This window comes from Pogona vitticeps, chromosome 1, assembly GCF_051106095.1.
Source record: "Pogona vitticeps strain Pit_001003342236 chromosome 1, PviZW2.1, whole genome shotgun sequence".
Classification (NCBI taxonomy): Eukaryota; Metazoa; Chordata; class Lepidosauria; order Squamata; family Agamidae; genus Pogona; species Pogona vitticeps.
This window is the reverse complement of record NC_135783.1, coordinates 268383743-268405449: the sequence shown is the minus strand read 5'-3', so window position 1 is coordinate 268405449 and position 21707 is coordinate 268383743. Positions and strand designations below refer to the sequence as shown.

General features: G+C 41.2%; 1 protein-coding gene across 6 annotated transcripts in view; it reads left to right on the top strand.

Moving 5' to 3' along the window:
- The window catches only part of SYT9 (synaptotagmin 9), a 118068-nt gene extending 103708 nt beyond the window's left edge, over window positions 1-14360 (top strand). Inside the window, exons 5-7 of one of the 6 annotated variants that reach the window (XR_013540895.1) lie at window positions 4004-4175; window positions 5912-6036; window positions 13292-14360. Coding sequence is in view for 3 of the 6 variants with exons in the window: in XM_078384006.1 (XP_078240132.1) it covers window positions 4004-4175; window positions 5907-6036; window positions 6629-6736 (410 nt within the window). In the remaining 3 variants the exon portion in view is untranslated. Of the gene's footprint in view, window positions 1-4003; window positions 4176-5906; window positions 6037-6628 lie in introns of all 6 variants that reach the window. The other 5 variants (XR_013540894.1, XR_013540893.1, XM_078384006.1 and 2 more) reach the window with 5 other exon arrangements.
- The last annotated feature ends 7347 nt before the right edge of the window (window positions 14361-21707 follow it).

Below are 21707 nucleotides of genomic sequence, written 5' to 3'. Positions count from 1 at the left end.
CATAGGAATGCATTGAAAACCGGTTAATCCGTTCCAATTGGAACGGATTGCCATCGCTGAGTGAAAATCCCCATAGGAAACATCGCTGTGTGAAACAATGTTTCCTTCATTGGAATGTATTGAAGCCGACTCAATACATTCCAATGGCTTTGCGAAGTCCTTTTTCGCTCCTGTAAAAGTGTCTTACAATGTTTGGAAGCTGTTTTAAATGATTGCAATGGTTAGTCCACCTCCTGAAACCTATGCAAACTGATTTTGATGTTGTTCTGACACTTCGTTAATTTATGATGATTTTTTGAATTTTCTCCATTGGAAACCATTGGATGGTCTGCCTAATGGTTTCCAATGGAACAAACAAAAAATCATCATAAATTAACGAAGTGTCAGAACAACACCAAAATCAGTTTGCATAGGTTTCAGGAGGTGGACTAACCATTGCAATCATTTAAAACAGCTTCCAAACATTGTAAGACACTTTTACAGGAGCGAAAAGGGAGATCGTTGTGTGAAAATCCCCCATAGGAAACATCGCTGTGTGAGGCAGCAAATTTGACAGAAAAAGGCATCGTTGTGTGAATTCATCGTTGTGTGAGGCACTCGTTGTGCAAGGCACCACTGTACTGATTTTAGTTTAATAGGCTAATCACTCGTATTTGGAGAACCTATTAACTGAAGTGGTTAAACACAATATCTTTTTAAAAAGCAAACTATTTTCCAAGCCATCTAGAAGTTGAATTATGGCAACTGGACTCTTTCTTATTAGATTGACTGAAGAAACTACTTGGGTGAGTAGCAAAACATTTCAGTCTAATAACAAAGAAGTCCAGTTGCCATGACTCAACTTCCAGATAACTGCACCTGGATGACTGAGAATCTTCACAGATATCTTCCAAACAATCTTTCAAACCTAGCAAAGATACAGTAGGAACCCTTCGATCTGTTGATTTAGAATCTCCTGATACACTTATACACTGCCTGAAAATACTAAATCCGCCCACCTAAATACATATTTATATGTATTTCCATGGTGTATTTACCAGAACTGGCCACTAGAGGGATTCAGAGACAATGCAATGTATAGTATTCACTACATATACATTTTTCAGCATCTGTGCGGAGGCTTAGAGGCGATCCCCCATGGATACCACGGTGCAACTGTAATGTGTTCATTGTTTCTACATACATTTGCAGAGCAATAAAAGGATTAAGGTCTTTTCCTCAACTTCATATATTTGTATCACACACACATACCTTTTCTTGTTGTTTAGTCATTAAGTCGTGTCTGATTCTTCGTGACCCCATGGACCAGAGCATGCCAGGCCCTCCTGTCTTCCATTGCCTCCCGGAGTTGGGTTAAATTCATGTTGGTGGCTTCAGTGACACTGTTCAGCCATCTCATCCTCTGTCGTCCCCTTCTCCTCTTGCCTTCACACTTTCCCAATATCAGGGTCTTTTCCAGGGAGTCTTCTCTTCTCATGAGATGGCCAAAGTACTGGAGCCTCAGCTTCAGGATCTGTCCTTCCAGTGAGCACTCAGGGTTGATTTACTTCAGAATGGATAGGTTTGTTCTCCTTGCAGTCCAGGGGACTCTCAAGAGTCTCCTCCAGCACCACAATTCAAAAGCATCCATTCTTCGGTAGTCAGCCTTCTTTATGGTCCAAATCTCACTTGCATATATTGCTACTGGAAAAACTATAGCTTTGACTTTGTGGACCTTTGTTGGCAAGGTGATGTATCTGCTTTTTAAGATGCTGTCTAGGTTTGTCATTGCTTTCCTCCCAAGAAGCAGGCGTCCTTTAATTCCGTGGTTGCTGTCACCATCTGCAGTGATCATGGAGCCCAAGAAAGGAAAATCTGTCCCTGCCTCCATATCTTCCCCTTCTATTTGCCAGGAGGTGATGGGACCAATGGCCATGATCTTAGTTTTCTTTTTTTTTTAAAGGTTGAGCTTCAGAAGATTTTTTGTGTTCTCTTTCACCCTCATTAAGAGGTTCTTTAATTCCTCCTCACTTTCGGCCATCCGAGTGGTATCATCTGCATATCTGAGGTTGTTGATATTTCTTCCAGCAATCTCCATAATCCAGCGCAGGTTAGCAATTTGGTATCTAGTTCCTCTGCCCCTTCGAAATCCAGCTTGTACTTCTGGGAGTTCTCAGTCCACATACTGCTGAAGTCTACCTTGTAGGATTTTGAGCATAACCCTGCTAGCGTGTGAAATGAGTGTAATTGTACGGTAATTGGAGCATTCTTTGGCACTGCCCTTCTTTGGAATTGGCATGTAGACTGATCTTTTCCAATCCTTTCTGGTTTTTCCCTTTCTATTATTTTCCTCTATATCTGTGCACTGTTCTTTTAAGTAGGTCCTCTTGTCTCTCCTTGCTATTCTTTAGAAGTCTGCATACAATTTTCTGTAACTTTCCCTATCTCCCTTGCATTTTGTTTCCCTTCTCTGCTATTTGTAAGGCCTCGTTGGACAGCCACTTTGCTTTCTTATATTTCCTTTTCTTTGGGATGGTTTTTGTTGCTGTTTTTGTTGCTGCCTCCTGTACATTTACGAGCCCCCATCCATAGTTCTTCAGGCACTCTGCCCACCAGATCTAGTTCCTTAAATCTGTTCATCACTTCCATTGTGTATTCATAAGGGATTTGGTTTAGATTATACCTGACTAGCCCAGTGGTTTTTCCTACTTTACTGAACTCCAAGGCCAAACCTCCCTGTTGTTCCTTTTATCTCTCAACTCCCTACTTTAGCATTCCAATCCCCTATAATGAGAAGAACATCTTTCTTTGGTGTCAGTTCTAGAAGGTGTTTTAAATCTTCATAGAATTGGTCAATTTCAGCCTCTTCAGCATTGGTGATTGGTGCATAAACTTGGATTACTGTGATGTTGGAAGGTCTGCCTTGGATTCATATTGAATCCATTTTATCATTTTTGAGATTGTATCCCAGTACAGCTTTTCCCAGTCTTTTGTTGACTATAAGGGCTACTCTATTTCTTCTGCTGGATTCTTGCCCACAATAGTAGATATGATGCTCATCTGAATGGAATTCGCCTGTTCCCGTCCATTTTAGTTCACTGACAGGGATGAAAAACAAGGTTTCTCTGGTTCTTATCCAAAACTCTATTTGGTACGTCACCCTGGCTTTCCATTCCTAAGCAGCAATTTATTTTCACTGCTTATTCCAAGTTACCAGGAAAGATGTGAGTGGTTTGTTGCAAGTGCTAAGTACATTCAGTCACAATAGAGTTGCAGTTGCTAAGATATCTTATTCTTATGAAACTTGGAGAGACAGAACAGTCTCCTCTCAGAATATCTGTCTGGAGTGGTTTAGACTTTTTTTTCTGGAAACAAGAAAGGTCAGGGGTTGCCAGCGGCAGCTTGCTAAGCCATGATATGACCTATGTTGGCACAGCCATAAATTCCAATATGCCCTCAAATGCAACCACATCCTAAAAGGAAGCTAGCATTTCTTTGAGTTTGATGGATGTAAAAGCTAGCATTGTATGTACTGAAGAAGGGCAAAACAATTGTCTACTCTGCGCCATGGTTGAAAGACAGCTAAAAAGAGTCAGACATCCTTCTGTACTACAGCTAAAGGTGGGATAGGTAACCTGGACCAATTTGTAAGGACATATGATATGCCAGCTGGTTCAAGCTTTGTTTCATTTTGATATGTGGTCCAGGCAAGAGTGTACAGAACAGAAGGTGAAATGTTGCCACACAATTGTACTCATCATACAAAAGCTTCCCTTTTTCCAAATTCTTCCTTAGAAGGCAAATCAGCCTGAATTTTTGTAGAAAAATCCTGAGGAGGTATCCTGCACGATAGTAGACATGGTCATAGTTAAAGAACATGCTTTATCTTTATAGCCATAGATCAGAAGATTCTAAGAAATGAATAGAAAAACAAAGTTGGGTAAGAATCTCAGGCTGATCTTTGCTTTGGACTTCAAACTATTTTAAAGGAAAGTAACTATGTGTATTCTATGCTTCTTAACAGATCCCTATGTGAAAGTTTCTCTAATGTGTGAAGGGAGGAGATTGAAGAAGAGGAAGACATCCACCAAAAGGAATACTCTCAATCCTGTTTACAATGAAGCCATAGTATTTGATGTCCCTCCAGAAAGCATTGACCAAATCAGTTTATCTATAGCAGTTATGGATTATGACCGGTGAGATATCTGGACATCTTCTAGGAATAAAGAGCAGATCTTTTAAGCTCATGACAGTAGTTGCCCCCCTGTCCCCCACCCACTCTTGATGCTTTCATATATTATGTGCCTGACTCTAGATCTGTTTAAAGGAGAGATATTTGGTTTAACGTGTCAGCTGTATCAGTAAACATAGGACAAGTGATACTGCTATTTTTATTTAAGTATCATGCATTGAATGCTTCCCCCACCCCCATTCTAATATGTTTAGAGAAATGGACAAGGTAATATTCCTAGGGTGCAAAATGAAAGATGGGAGTAAAATACCTTCAATACTTCCATCAGATTTTTGGGATATACATCATAACCTGATATGAGATGGGCCTGCAGGAGAACTTCCAAGTGTCATGTAAAACATGCTTTCTGGCTTCACTGACCTGAAAAGTCCCAGTAGATTTCACACTGGCACTTTGAGCTCTAGAAAGGGGTGAACATCTAGAGAGGATGATGGATAGAGACTCAAGGGGCTTAATATTTATTTGTTCTACTTTCCTCCTTGTTACATGGGGCTTCCAGTAGCCAATTCATTCCAAGAACTGACCACTTGCATAGTTTTAGCAACTCTGTTACCATCTATACTTTCAAGCCATTCTCTAGGTCCTGAAAGTCAGTGGGACTTTGAAGCCATCTGCCAATTTCCAGCCTACATTGACTGTGTTTCTGCAAGGCAGCAGGCTGGTGCTACTCTACAACAAGCCCCAGCTAATAACTATGGCTTGTTTGGGGCAAGTGAGAGTTTTGGGTTATGTGTCACAGGAAACAGGCCAAATAGGTCTACATTTCAGTCAACACTTGCAGGAAGAGCCAAGTGGGTACAAATATACAGCAGGGTTCCTTAGGCTAAGCCAGGGTTCTTTAGAATCAATTCTATGTTTAAAAAAAATCTTCATCCGTGTCTTAGGACAAAGCAAAATAAAAATAAAGATGACCAACATGTTGTGACCCTTTAAAAACTAACTGCTGTATTTTAATGTGGGTTTTTGTGGACAAGTCCACTTCCTCAGATTTCTCCATGAAAGTTCACATTTAAATAAGGTGCCACAATATTTTTTGTTGTCTTTTTTAGTTTCATTTTTAATTTGCTTTGACCTGAGATGCTAGCACAGACTAACACAGCTACCTCTTTAAAACTTCCAAAATGTGTGTTATATTACATTGTGAAAGGGATATGGAAAGCTTGCTGTCTGACATTTTGTTATTTGTCCGTGTGTGTGTTTTGTAAGAGCTGCTCTTCTCTTACCAGAGGGCCAAAATGCACATGGCAAGAACTGATTCTTACCAAGTAATGTGCATGGTTTTAAAGGGAGGTGGCTATTAATGGGATCAGTGGCTATTAATGGGATCAGTGTAGGCATGGAAAAGGTATTCCTCCTCCCCTTCCTTGGGTTTCTGAGGAAATCTCTCCCCTAAAGCTGGTATTTGGTTTGCTAAGCAATCCCCTCTAGGCAAGATATTCTCCTATCCCCCACTGGCAAGGACTGTGTTTAGCAGGAGGAATTGTCTTCGGGTTAGGAGAGGGTTAATGACTTCTCCATGCTTCCTATGATCCTATTAATGTTGGGTGCAAAGACTTGCTTAGCATTGTATCTAGTTAGGCCCTTAGATATTTTTCCCCCTTCCCTAGTGGCTTTGAACTACATGGTTCCTAGAGATAAAATTTTAAGAAATAAATATTATTGAACATTTTCACAGTGTAGGTCACAATGAGGTCATTGGAGTCTGTCAGGTAGGCAACGATGCAGAAAGCCTTGGGCGAGACCACTGGAACGAAATGCTCTCATATCCTCGGAAACCAATTGCTCATTGGCATCCACTTGCAGAGGTAAGATTCCTCCTTCTCATATTCTGGCTTTTTGAGTAAAAGTACACTAGTGCTGGAGAAAAAAACCTCCCCCTCCCTGCCAAACCAAAATCCCTTGGCATAGGCTAAATCCCCGTTAAGACATAATAGAATCCAGAGGCTTACAGTATGATTGATACAAAGTGCAAGTAAAATCTGATCCTCAAATATTTTCTTTTTATGGCAATGTAAAATGCTTCCACCCTAAAGTAAAATCCAAGTATTATGTGTAGAAGACATTTGGGTGTGGATGGGTGTTCTCTTTTAATAGCTAAAATTTTGAGTAGACAACATTGTCTTTGTCTACACTATTTGATATGTCTGGGTAGAACCCTGGTGTTCTAGATTCTCCTAAGGCTCATTATGTCCACCTATCTACATTTATGGCAGAAAGGGCTTATTGTGATGTTTATATTCAAGTCAGAAAGATGGCTTAATACCTTGTAATACTATAAGTCAGCTGGTGTCCAGAGGGCTATCAAATTAACTTGAAATCCTCAGGCATTAGGACATGTAGTCAAAACTTCTCCTCAAGTTACAATTAGATTCCTCTGTTTCTTTTGTCTTTATTTAGGGCCCTATTCAGCAGAAATGTTATGCGGGCCTTCTGCGCATGGATGGCTGCCGAAGAGGCTTCCTCACTCTTTTAACCTATTCAGCAGAAATTTGGCATTCCTGTTGAACCCTTTCTTAGCCATTTTCTCAGGGGCCATTCCGCAGAGAGTCCAAAGGGGTAAAGGCATCCCTTTAGTTCCATTATTCGACCCTCCTCCCCGCCTTCCAGCACCAGAATAGATTAACTGTAAACCACACAATGCAAAACCCTGTTTTGTTAGATACAAGTGTACCTTTGTGTCTGAGGCTCTCTGTAGTTTGATTTTAACACAGATACCTCTGTCTTATCAGTAACACCCCATATTGCCATCTATTCCTCACCAGCTGATTGCATTGTTGTGTTGCCTCCATCTAGATGATAAACTCATATTCATATATGTTTTCAAATTCATGGGACAATGTGTTTAATTTTTGTTTCAGTTCTTGGAAAGATGGACTTGCTCTGTTTTATGTTCCTTATCCTACTGTCTGTTAGTCCAGCATTCATACTTTTCATGGATATACATCCCCCCATTCATAAAGTATGGATTAGAATGTCTTTATGATATGAAAGTTTCCTAAGTTGTGTTTGTCACCCTTTCAACAATCAGTAGCAGCTACTAGATAACTCATGCAAAGCTAAGAAAGTAATACTGTGCCAATATTGTAGCTCTATGATTTAGCACATAATGGTCAAAATCCTGTTAGTTAGGCCCAGTGGTGTCTTTTTTAGCCAGTTGCAGCAAGGTAGGAAGTTAGTGGAGGCCTTTACTGTTGAATGCTGAATTCTGCAATTCAGAACACAAAGGTCTATAATATTTATGCTTGTTGCATTATGCTGGCATAAAAAACTCAATAGGATTCTGACCCATATGTAATTAAAAATGAGTAGGGACTCAGTAGTGTACAGTACATGTGTATATTACTCCCATCATAGCATTTTGAAAATTGGGGTTTTGTAGATTGTCCTGACCCCATGCGTTGAGTAGATTATGGTAACAGGAGGCAAGTCCAGTTAAGCAAAAAGAAAGAGTTAAAAACAATGATGTTTGTTCATCAGACATACATTCTAAACTGCAGCAAAGTGACATAGATTTATGTTGTGTCCAGACTCAGTGTTATTATATGATAGTTTTTAATCGTATTTTGTTATTTAGATTACAATTTGTTTGGCCTAATTAGGATTTGTTATATTTACTTTACAGCACTCTTCTTAAAGGGCCTGAAAAACTTGAGCCCTACATCATCTCCTTTTTGGAAAGGCTGAATAAACTGTAGTCCAATTAACAAATCTTAGGGAGGGATTTCCCACAGAGCTGCAACAATTCATCCTCATCCGGGAAGAAACCGCCCATTTAAGCACTTCTTACATGGCAGTCAACAATGATAAACCAAGAGATGGAAGTGCTATCAGGCTTCTATTGGAGTGTATCTAGACCAAAGCAGCTTTGCTGTCTTATTTTAAGGGTGAGGATTGAAATGTTTTTTCTGAATCTGATTCTAAAGGGCCAGCAGTTGAGTGTGCCTGATGGCAACAACAGTCACCACTAAGTTTACAACAAAAGAAAGGAAGACAAAGAAATCCAAAATTCCCAGTAATCCTGCTTTTGGAAACACTATCTAGTCTTGAAAAGATTTAGACTGTTTTTATTTGGTTTGTGATAGCATGTTCCATTTTTGAATAAAAACTCCCAGTCAACTCATCATCTCCGATAATGTTATCCGGTCCTGTTACAATACAGGTTACAGAAGTATGAGGTATTTGACCTTACTTGCATAATTAACATAGTAGAATTTGAAATGGAACCATCTCTTCTGGATGTGGGATGTAGGAATTAGAGAACTATGCTTCTCATAGGCCAAGGGAATAGGGGTTGGTATGCACATTTGCATTAAAATGCAAGTGTGATGAAGCCTGTAATTTAGTCCTTGCTCCATGGTTTCCCTGCTGCCCCAACTGTGCTGGTTCTTGGGTAACAGTGCTAGCAGCAGGAAGAGCAGAGAGCAGAGAAGCCTCAGTTCTCATCACCTTGCAGCAGACAATACACAGGTTCATTTGTTTCAGCTTGTGCAAAATAGGTGGAATAGGGTCTACCCTGCTTGTTGCTAGTATTCTGTAACAAGGGCTGAGTAATAAGGGCTGCAAATAATGAGCATAGCTAGCTTTTTCTCTTGAGTATAGGTTTTTAATGAGAATCATGGACATGGTAGAAAACCTGTTGCTTTCCAACCTGATACTGATGAGATCAGTTAGCTGTGCAGTTTGTTTCCTGTATGAATAGGCTGCATGGAACAACATACCTACATTATGATGGGTTGCGCTGAAATAAAGATTCAATTTAGGGCAAATTGAAGGAGCTGTTGGCCTGAATTCTATTGGTTATTTACCCAGGCAGAAGTATTGCAGCGTAAAAATGCAGCAGCAAATTGTCACTAGTTAAGAAGTTGCTGCTTGTCTGGCTTCTTGCCTGCTAAATTGCTTGATTGGTCCATAATGAGGAATATCAGCAGAGACTCATTAACTCATTACACTTTGCCCCTGTAATTAATGTCACTGAACACCAGCATAAACAATCAATAGGATTCTGGCCATTTCGTTGTCATTGTTGTACCAGATTCAAAGTAAATAGCATCATGACTAATACAGACTAGTTTTCATAGAAACACAAGAAAAAAAATCAATTGGACAAGCTTCACTGTGCAGTCTCAGCTCTCAGGTTCCTTTCTGAAGAATACCCCAGTCTAGTTTTTACATTTCCTTCTTCTTCACTGACTTTATGCACTACACATTAGACTCCTAGGTGGCATCTTATCAAATGCAAAATGCATCTCCCAATGGAAAACATTTAGGAGGTACAGTTGCTGCTCTTAGCAGAATTTTTCACTGTACAGTGGACCCTTGACTTACAGACAGCTTGACTTACAGACTTTTTGAGTTACAGACTTCTCTGGCCACAAAATTTAGGTTTGACTTGCAGCCTGAGATTTGACTTACAGACCAGAAAAAAACCAAAATGGAACAAAAATGGCCTGTTACAGGATTAATCGGTTTTCAATGCACTGTAGGTCAATGGAGACTTGACCTACAGACTTTTTGACCTGCAGCCACCGTTCCAATACGGATTAATTCCGTAAGTCAAGGGTCCACTGTATAGACACCTGGAAAGCCTATCTTAATTTATTGATAATTGTGAAGAGTGCTACATAATAATTACAAGCCATGGCATATATTACTTCTTTAAAATGACAACAAATGACTTGATGGCCACCGTTGCATGACACAATCAAGTCAAGGAACAATGAGAACTCAGGCTGGTTGATTACAATCAACTTGGTTGTCCACACTGGCCAATTACTCCATTGGCAGTATGAGCAGGTAAATTAGGAGTAGATAAAGTGCAGAACATGTGCAGTACCCCAGTATCCAATTCCTGTGGCATTAGAAAATAAACTCATAAGAGGATGGTAGTAAGCTTCAGAAGAAAGATGACCAAATGGAATACTTCTGTCTTTCTGTCTGTCTGTCTGTCCGTCCAGCCATCTATTTTACTTTTTTCTCCATTGAAAATGATAAAAATGGAATAATTGAGAATAAGAAAGTATTGCAAAGGATTAAAACAAAGGCTCCCACATTTAGGGTGTTGGATTGGTTTACAGACAATTTGACTAAGGCAGCTTTCTGGGTCACTGCCATTTACTCATTTCCAGTATAGCATGCCAAAAGTAATGCTTCACAGTGCAATCAAGTGCATACCCATGCAGAAGTAAGGCCTGTTAAGTTCAGAAAGGCTTACTTTGACATGAGTTACTAAGGATTTTAGTCTGAACTGTGGAAATCCCATGTTCATTTGCTCTCAGGGACTTTTCTGTAAGTGTAAATCTAGGTTCAGATGAAGCACATGTTTCTTAAGGAATACAAGCTACAATATTTACAGCCAAGGAATATCCCACAATCAAATGAATATAGGAACTTTTTGTTTGCATTTCACCTTCAGCACATATTTCTAGATTTCTCTTCAGCATGTAGCATGGACAGTTATGCCAAACCACACATGTAAAAAGAAAGAAAGAAAGAAAGAAAGAAAGAAAGAAAGAAAGAAAGAAAGAAAGAAAAGTGTGGATTTAACCTTCTTGATTGCTTAAAGGTTTGGCGAAAGTTGGCAATACACATCTATTTTCATGGCTCTCTAAAACACAATTGACAGCTGTCTTTTTCTGTCATGTATTGAATGTCCATTGTGACCAAAATCCATATTTGGGCAAAGCTTCCTTTGGCCTAATGGCAGGTAGACAGCTTCTAAAGCATTGTTGTGATGTCTTGTTGCTTATGTGTTATTATGGTACCTCTAGAAATTGTTTATAGGTCCCATTTCAAAAAGCCACGGCAGGTGGTCAATCACTGGCAGGAGTGATTAGTCCCTCCTCTAGGTGCACACCATGCAGGAAGCAGGAATGGAAACAAAAGAGAAGAAGAAACTAACAAGGGACACAGGACATTAGAAAGAGCTACTAATCTCCACATTGCTCATATATAGTTTTACCGTATTTGCCGGTGTATAAGGCGACTGGGCATATAAGACAACCCCTGAACATTCCCACTCAGAATGTAGAGTTTGTTATATACTTGCTGTATAAGACTACTCCCTCTTCCGCATGTGTGATTCTGCTTTGGCTGCATCATGGGGAGAGTTCCTTTTTGCCCCTTTTGGTTCCTTTTCGGAGAGAGCCAGGGTTTGCTGGAAGAAGGAAGAGCAGAGAGGTGGCAGCCATTTTGGAGAGGTGGCAGCCATTTTGAGAGGCAGCAGCCATGTGGTCGCATCTCAAAATGGCTGCCTCCTCTCTGCTGTTCCCGACAGTCAGCTGTTCGGCGCTAGAGTCAGGCTGTTTCCAGGCTAGGAGCGGGGCTCTACTCGGTCTTACTACCAGGTAAGTGACTTCGCTTGGAGAGAGGGAGGGTTTGCTGGACATGCACCCGGCGTACAAGATGACCCCCCCCCTTGGACACATGTTTTTCAGGGCCAAAAAGTCATCTTGTATGCCGGCAAATACGGTACATACACGCATGTGGATGCTAGAGGCCATCAAGGTGATTTTGACTGATAGCAACATTAGTAGGCTTTCTGAAGAATGTGAGGTATTTAAGGAGTAGTTTTACTAGTGCTATTCCCAATGAATTTCCATGGCTGAGTAGGGATTTCAACCTAGGTGTTCTGAGTCCTAGTCTGATACTTGGCCCACTACATTACACTACCTCTCGCAGATATATAAATCAGGCAAGCAAAAACCTTAGCTTGCCTTCAAACCAGAATTGAAACTGTTTTGAACTTGTTTCCCAGGTTTGAAGCAAAGTGTGGATGAAACCAGTGGTTCCCAAACTTGGGTTTCCAGATGTTCTTGGACTACAGCTTCCAGAAATCCTGGCCAGTTCAGCTAGTGGTGAAGGCTTCTGGGAGTTTTAGTCCAAGAGCATCTGGGGACCCAAGGTTGATAACCACTGGACTGGACAAACTAGGAGTCACAGGAACAAGCACAATGCAAATAAGGTTATATGCAAACAGTGGGAGGTGTAAAAAGCTCCTACTATGACAATCACACAGCTTTTACACTTAAGAATGTATTTGTAATACACAGTTTGGCCCTAAGTCTATTTCGTTTGCTGTTAATACTACTAAGACCCAAATCCAACTATTTATATATGTAAGTATTTATCTAATTTTATTCACTATTTCTATCCTGGCTTCCCCCCCCCCAAAAAAAAGGACCCAAAGCAGGTGTGTTTTGGAATCTGGGGTTTCTGATGATCCCACCTCCCCCAGTGCATTTTAAAAACCTGTTCCAAATGGTTTCTGATCATTCACTTTAGCTTTTTAGGCTGCTGTGGGGTGATGGGTGTCAGGAAAGAGTGGGTGTGGTCCAATGCAAGTATACCGTAAAAGCTCACTTCACAGTTTCTTTAAATATGACATCATGTTGCCATTGTAAGACAGCCAGTAAAAGATAGAGGAGATTATAGCACCATATCTGAAGTTCTGGTGGGAAGACAAGTCAACCCAAGCTAGAGAGAACAAAATTTTGAGGAAAACAATGGAATACTCATTTTAGGGATATCTTTTTCTCAGCATGTTCATGTTTAGGATGCCTTAGACACTCAGTGTAGGGGTGATAATTGGTAAAGAAGGAAAGTTAAAAAAAGGCATCATTTAAATTTGTCCAAAACAGGCTAGAATATTCTAAATGATCACAGTGTTCTTTCTTTTATTCTTTGAAGAGCAAAATGTACTATAAAATGATTGTGCCTCAGAGTAAAATTGGAAAATAATAACACTGGTATTCATGGAGAAAAAAAAACTGTCATGCAGCCCATTTATATAAAATAGCCTGTTCTGTGGAAAAACCATAACAAAGTAGTAATTCTCACCCACCCACTCATAAAGGAGAACTCTGATGTCTCCTTCATGTTGGTTCCCCCTGTCATTAATGGTTGCTGTCTTCCTCATAATTGTTCTTCACGGTTCCTCCCTCAGAAAAAGAAAAGCTGAAAAGAAATAAGCTGTACCTAAATGACATGTGATGTAAATGGAATTGTGCACTCCATGAGCTTTATATCTTCAAGCATTGCATTAAAAGGTGATTTCTAATGCAGTGGGTTGGGCAAGGAACTACATCTGGAAGCATGCCAGGGTCCTGCAGTTCTCTCAAAGGGCCTCCATCTCCTTGAAGGAAAAAGAACTATATAAAGTCCAAATGACTGTGATGGGACCACACGCAGGAAGGATAACAACATGGATGCACCCTTCATCTGCTAAATAAGCTAGCACGTTTAATACAAACAAGGCATGTATTGAAGATGGTCTGTAAGCATCTGGGTACTTCTATGACTTTGCTTTCCCCCTTTTTAATGTTTGGTTGATTTCTTTGTTACTTTTGTGTAGAGAATATGGACAACCATTTATCAGGGGAAGGCATGCTGTGATGTCTAAGGAGTCATATGGTTGGTGGGTTATCTTTGCTGCCTTTCAAGTTTTAGGGAGAATCCTGCCAACCTTACTTTACCACATGAAGTGGTAAAAATTTATCCTGACAGTTTGGGAAAATAGTAACACAACCAGCTTGCCAAGAAGTTAGTGATTAAACAGGCTGGAAATTCACATGACTTGATAAATGGCAACCTGTATTCATCTATGACCAACTCTCAAACTGGAATGTTTTATTTTATTGCATGCTGGACACTCAGCCTTCCCCCTTCCTTTTTTATTTAATGTTCATTGGAAAAGTAGGTAAGGAGAGAGGCCTGTGTTAATTAGATATGACTTTGTTTTTATGACATGCAGACAGTGTATTATACCTTTATATTTGTTGACCAATGAGTAGTCCTCGTATGTTCAATGACTAATTTTGGAGCGTAAAGCCACATCTTTGTCAGGGCTTTGTCAGTTTGGTAGAGTTTTTCCTCTCTTTGTTCAGTAGAGGCAATGCATGATTCATTTGCAGTTACAGTTTGAGGGGTGAAATAAACTTATATTTCTTAATTTTATAAAAGTATGACATTCTTATAAATACAAGTAAAATGTACTGTGGTTTTATTTATATAGATCTAGTCTGTCCAGGAAATTTTGTTCTTAATAAAATGATGTAAGAAACTGTGCCATCGTAATTTATGCCTATTTTGTATTTACGTATTAAAGTTGAAGTGAATGTTTAAACAGCTGACATTCAATGATTTGGAAGTGTTTTAATTCTGTGTTCCCTGATACCGACCCATGGGCTAGTTTTCACTGATGCCAAGGAAAAAATTAATATTGGAGGCAAAATAAGCAAGCACCTTATGAAACAAAGAGAGGACAATACAGCAAACACATTATTTGGGTTCTCCGTTGGAATGAAAATCCACAGGATGAGAGACAGTTTCTACAGAGTTAAACATTATTTCCTTAAGCACCACTGAGCAATTTAAGGGCAGTATTGTAATGGGGTTTACCCACCCACCATGCTTCACATTTTAATGGCATTTTTCAAACTGACAAGAGTATAATTTTCTTGTTTAAAAGAGTAAGACTGACTTTTTTATCTGCCAGGGTTTGACATGTCATTCAAGAAAATTGTTAGGTGTGCTCAGGTAAAATATGGCCGTGCATGGAGAAAGACGAATAGGGAAAAATAAAGCCTCCTTAAATGAAGATTCATACACATTCCTTTTGCTGGCCAGGAGTCAGTTCATTAAATTCAGTAATGAATTTCTGAATTCATCACACCCTTTTGACTTTAAACTCAGTGATACATTCTAAACATATATTTTCTAGATGTGGAATGGTTTGTGCCATATTCCTGAGATAAATAAACATGCATGTACTATATAAATTGTTCATTTTGTAAGTTCTTCTTCGTGGCCTCTGTGAATCACACCCTGGATGATTCATGCCTGTGCAGAGCCTCATTGGAAGATTCTAGAGCTTCTGCGGTAGCAATAAACACATTAGAATATTCCCCTCCCCACCCGTATAAGTACCTTGGCGCCAAGCGTCCCCTTTCAGTTTCTTTCAACCACCGCAGTGAGAGCCTCATAATTCTGCTTCTGTGAGTAAAAGAGAAAGAGAGCTTATTCTTGATTCCTTCCTGTTATCATTCTTTTTTTTCTTTTAAACCATTAGATCAAACTCATTATCATCAGAGATTTTTCCTTTCCCTTGCATGGCCCCTGGCCCCAGCACCTCGCCCTTTAATCATCAGTTTTTCTCCTCAATTATTTTATCCTATTCATGACCCCTTTGGGCCTGTTTAAGCACTGTGTTGTCTATGATAATAAGATCCCACTTTCCAATGGACACGCTAAGTGCCTTTTCTGTCCCGGAGAACATCAAACTTCTTCCTGTACCCATTGCAAAAATTTTAAGCACTGAGTTCTTTGATTTCACCTCTCGAGGCTAAATCTCTGACTTTGGGAACAATCCTTACAACCACTTCAAATGGCCCAACCTCCCTGTAGGGCCACTTCCCAAACCAAAGCAATGGAAAAAATCCATCGGCTACACCAGCTCATTCTGATTATCCATCTGCATCGTCTAAGACCTTGAAGACACACAAATCGAAACCCTCAATACAGAAGTCCTCGACTTCGAAAACAACTTCTAAAGATCAGGACCTACTGAAGCTGCTCCAGCTCCAGAGCCTTTTCCTTCTAAACAGTCTAAGCCTACAGACATCCCATCACAACCACAGCAACTCTCTGAATCAATTTAGGTCAGATCTCCCTCAGATGATGACAGACTTCCGTCCCATCAACTCTGTTCTCAGTCTCCAGAATGGGATGATAGAGTCGACTGATTAACGTCCTCTCCTCCCAGTCCACAACCTTCTATTCCTTCCAGCAATCCTTCAGTTATTCCATCACCCAAAGATTCTCATCCCAAACAGCTTGACACTGTTCCATATTCAGTGCCCTCGGATCGCCCACTGAGCCCTAACCAGAACCATTGACATCAACAATCTCAACAGCTTGCTTCATTGTGTGTGGTTCAAACTCACACGCAGCATGTGCATCAGGTTGCCATTTGCCACAGCCAGTGCTCTGCTCAACAAACTGCACTGACTAGTCAACCAGGTGTTTGACCCAGTTTGATAATACCATCCGGTAGTCGGCGTACCTCTCAACAACCATTGATGTTGAAGTGGCCACATCACCGAGAGATGGCTATACCTCAACCTGCTCCCCATTTGGTATCTAAAATACCTTGGCGCATCGAGCAGATTCCATCCACACGTGAGGCTTTTGCAGCCCCAACCTCCTGATACTTTCCTACTAGAATAGATGACAGATATCACTCTTCATGCTCGGCATCGCCAGCATCTGTTTATTCTACTGCTATGCCATCACATCAGCAACCTCCATTTCGACATCACAGATACACAGGCTCTGATATTGACAATCCTCGATATTCATCCTGGTCCATGGACACACTCCATCCTGTTACATCAACACAATTTCTGTCCTCCGGTAAATCCAAATCATCAACCCCGGCACCCTTGCAACACCGAGCTCGACACCGAGGTCCATCCTTACCAATCGAGGTCTGTCAATGCTCAACCACCATCTTTCGATGTTGATGATCCTCAACATCAACAGATGTCCATGGACATGCCACCTTAATCTTTTTTGACTAATAACTGGCAATACTACGAAACTCAGCCTTTCGACACCGAAGTCGATCGACAATCTGTCGACTCCAGACACGATCTCAATGACTCTGACCATGGATCTCGGCCACAGACTCCATTGGTATTACTTACCTCTCCAGAGTCTGACATTGTCGATACCGACCTGATGTCACCGGCAGAGGATTTCCAGTCCTATGTCCAGCTTATGATTTGCATGGCTAAATCCCTTGATCTGTAAATCCACCGACCATCGACAGAACCAGCCAATCATCTATATGATCTGATATCTAAAAATACAGCTACAGTACTCTGGTACACATATCGATGTTGCCATTTCTCCTTATTACTGCACAGAGACCATGGACAAAACCAGCTTCCTCCCATACCATGTCTAAGCAGATTGATAACCTCTATAGAATCCATGACCCAGGAGCCATTTTCCTCCGGAAACAACCAGCTCCAAATTCTATATTTGTCGAAGCCTCTCAGTCGAGATCTCGACACCAACAATCTCTCATACCACCAAATAAACAGCCGATGAATAGACTCTACTCTTCTTCAGCCTTCACCATGCGAGTTGCTAGTTATCAAGGAGCCATGGGAGCTTACCAATGCTTCCTCTGCGACAGCATGTCCACCTTTATTCAATCCCTGGCAAAGGATAAAAAGATACTAGCTCAAACTTTCCAACAAGAAGGTCTCTCCATTGCTGAACAACAGATGCTTTCTGCCCACCACACGGTAGATGCTACAGCCGTCCATGGCCACTTCAGTAACCATACGCTGTTTTTCCTCGCTCAGAATGGCCATCTTAGCCAACAGTGCTTGGGCATGTATCGAAGACCTCCCCTTCAGTGGAGCAGGTCTTTTCCATGCTGAAACTCACAACATACTAGAGAATGTACAAAAGAAATGTTCAGCAGCCAGACGTTGGGGATTTCACCCTTCCTACCAGCAGCATCCTCAACAAAATCAATGGAAACGACCCTTTAACTTGTACCAGAGCTTCCAAGAAGACCCCTGACAAACTTCTTACAAGCCATACTTCAAAAACCAAAGAGCCAAAACCCAGCAACAGCCTGCCACTAGGCGGAATAACTGGAAACCCAAACACCATGTTTGACATTCCTCTGACCAAGATTGCCACCCACCCCACCAACCCTGCCCTCTGGAAACACTTACCTGCATGGGAATCCATCACCACAGATTCCTGGGTACTCTCCATCACCAAAAATGGCTACCGCCTCCACTTTTTTGAACTTCCTCTGACAACACGCATAGTTACTCCTCCACCACAAACCCTGCAAGAAGAAATAATGAATTTACTTTTCAAAGATGCCATACAACCCATCTATCAAAACAACACCAGGTTTTTTTCCTCACTATTTCACCATTCCCAAGAAAGACGGGGGACTTCGCCCTATTCTAGTTTTAAGATTATTAAACAACTACATTGTCACCACAAAATCCTGCATGGTTACTCTAGAATCAGTTCTTCCCTTACTCCGAAAAAAAATCAACTGGTTCACCATCATAGACCTAAGAGATGCTTACTTTCATATTGCAATACATCCTGCACACAGAAAATCCCTGTGTTTCCAACTTGGATCACAAGCATACCAATTCAAAAGACTCCCATTTGTCCTTGCAACAGCTCCGAGAGTGTTCACCAAGTCCATGGCCCCAGTAGCCGCCTACCTCAGACTTCAAAACATTCTCGTCTTTCCATATATCAACGACTGGCTCCTTGTAGCACACTCATATCGCAAAGCTTGATGAAACACTCATTTTGCACTCGCCCTTCTTCATGATTTTGGTCTAACTATCAACAAACAGAAATCAAAATTAAAGCCTACAAGGACTATACATTACATAGGCGCCCTCATAGACTCCACACGAGCTCGTGAGTTCCTCCCTACACACAAAAAAAATCTCTTCACCCTACTTCACGGCTTCACTCCGCATTCCTTGATATCTGCCTTAATGGTACAACGAGTTCTAGGCACCATGGCCTCTATGATGTCAGTTGTACAGCATGTGCGTCCCAAAATGAGATCTCTCCAATCCTCGTTTCTGGCCCTATTCGATCCACTAATAGACTCTCCCCACACTTTCCTAAGAGTCACTCCAGAAATGGCCTCTCAACTTCAATGGTGGCATTCCCATACCAACCTTTCTATTGAGCAACCGTTCCAATAACCTTGCCCAAAAATACATTGGCGAACACCAATGCCAGTCGCACTGGCTGGGGGGCTCATTGCAAATCCCTCACAGTTCATGCCAAATGGTCTCATAGAGAAAAACTGCTCCACATAAACAAGTTGGAGCTACTAGCTGTCATCAAGTCCTGCAAGGCTTTCAAAAACCTTCTTGTAGGAAAAATGGTACAGATTGCTACCGACAACACTATGGCGACGTACTACATCCTAAAATAAGGTGGCACCCACTCCTCACATCTCCTCTACCTAACGGTTGACCTCTGGAAGTGATGTCTGCAACATCACATCTGTCTCACAGCCTTAGACATCGCTGGTCAAGACAATGACCTAGCAGACTCGCTCAGCCATACAGATGCACAAACTCACAAGTGGGAACTAGATCAATCAGTATTCCACCAACTATGCCGGAAATGGGGCACACCAACTGTTGATCTCTTTGTCTCCCGAGTGAATTGGAAATGCCAACTGTATTGCTCCCAAGCAGGAATAGGAAAACATTCCCAGGGAGACGCGTTTGTCAGCCGTTGGCCCAAGACTCTTACCTATCTTTTTCTGCCGTTCCCTCTCCCCCACAAAGTTGCCATCCATCTACAACAAGTCAAAACCAATGCCATTGTTATAGCCCCTTGGTGGCCAAGACAGACTTGGTTCCCTGTTCTCCACAGTTGCCTCATCAGATATCCACCATCTCCCCCACCTGCCGCACCTTCTCACACAGAACAACTCCCAAGTCCTACACCTGGACTTAACTGTTCTGTACCTGGCAGCGTGGAGGAATCTCCCTTGTTAATGAATGTTCTTCATCATGCCAAAAAAATCATCCACAAGGAAAACCTACCTGTACAAATGGAAGAAATTTCAATTCTTAACCAAATCTTCCTCATCATACTCCATCAATACATCGCTTTCAACTGTTTTCCACTTCCTCCTACATCTCAAATCCAAGGGTCTCTCCATCTCATCCTTGAGAGTCTACCTTTCGGCAATAATATCATATCAACCTCCAAATTCTCCAGCAGCAAACTTCTTCAAACCATCCAACAACAAAACATTTTCTTAAAGGTCTCTCTCATATCTACCCCAATACTCAACCTCCCTTTCCACAGTGGTCACTAACTCTTGTTTTGAAACAGCTTGCCAAAGCTCGTTTTGAGCCATTAGCTACAACTAACTTAAGTTCCTCACCTTTAAAACAGCTTTTCTCATAGCCATCACCTCAGCCCAACGAGCTCATGAACTGACAGCTTTACGCTATCTACACTTATAGATATAATTATACAATTATATCTATCCTTATCTACAATTTTTTCCCTGATAAGGTGAAGTTATTCATGGACATTTCCTTCCTCCCCAAGATTGTCTCTCAATTTCATCTTTCCCAGCCAATTGTCCTTCCTTCATTTTTTCCGTCACCTTCTTCAAATCAAGAAAAAATATACCACATGTTGGATGTGAGACGAGCTCTTGCTTTTTATCTCCACCTTTTAGACAGTCATCTCTTCTCTTCATAAGCCATCAGCTACCTACAAAAGGCTGTCAGGTGACTTCCCAATCTATCTCCAGATGTGTCGCCTCTACCATTCATTTGGCTTGTCAACTTGTTCAACAACCAGCCCCTAGAGTGGTTTGCCCTCACTCCACCAGGGCAGTGGCAGCCTCTACAGCCTTTCTCCATGGCATACCTCTTCTGAACGTCTGCGCCTCTGCCACTTGGGCACAGCCATCCACGTTTATCCGTCATTATAGACTCAACCTCCGGCAGAAGTCTGATGCGGCATTTGGGCGTGCTGTTTTAGCCTCTACCTTGGTGTGACACCCTGCCTCCAGATAAGGCAGCTTATTAGTCACCAGGGTGTGATTCACAGAGGCCATGAAGAAGAATGACAGGTTACCCACCTGTAACTGTAGTTCTTCGAGTGGACCTCTGTGATTCACACATCCCGCCCATCCTCCCCTCTGGCATGCCATTGCTTTCGGCGGTTGACACAACTGAAAAAGGAAGCTTGGCACCAAGGTACTTATATGGGTGGGGAGGGGCATATTCTAATGTGTTTATTGCTACCACAGAAGCTCTAGAGTCTTCCAATGAGGCTCCGCACAGGCGCAACTCACCCAGAGTGTGAATCACAGAGGTCCACTCGAAGAACCTGTCGATCTCTGATGTTCCAGTGGACAGATTTTTGTATCCTTCATAGGTAGTATTAAGTACAGTGGTGTATGTTTCCATCATATCAAATATTTCCATATGCATTTGTAAGAGGTATTTACTAGTATCCTCTGAAGTTCCAGATTTTTTTCAAACATTAATTTCTAGATATAGAAAAAAAAAAGAGTAAGAAGATGATAGAATTCCATAATTTTAGAGCAAATCCCAATGGAATTCTGTCTTCTTGCTCATCTCCTATCAGAGTTTGGACCATCGTGACTCTTCCAACCTTATGGCAGCTCTAAACAATGATGTTGTGTTACACCCAAGCCATCCTCCATGCTCTTTCAGCCAATACATTCTCCTTCCCGGATATCTATTCAAATTTTTTGAAACTTGATTGACTAGCTGTAACAATTTTGGTCACTCCCGAAAGGGATCAGAAGGCAAACAATGGCTCTAGTTGTAAATACAATATATGCTGTGTGATGTGTTTAAGAAGCTTCTTCCCAGACAGGTTGCACTGCTTGCTTCAATAAGAA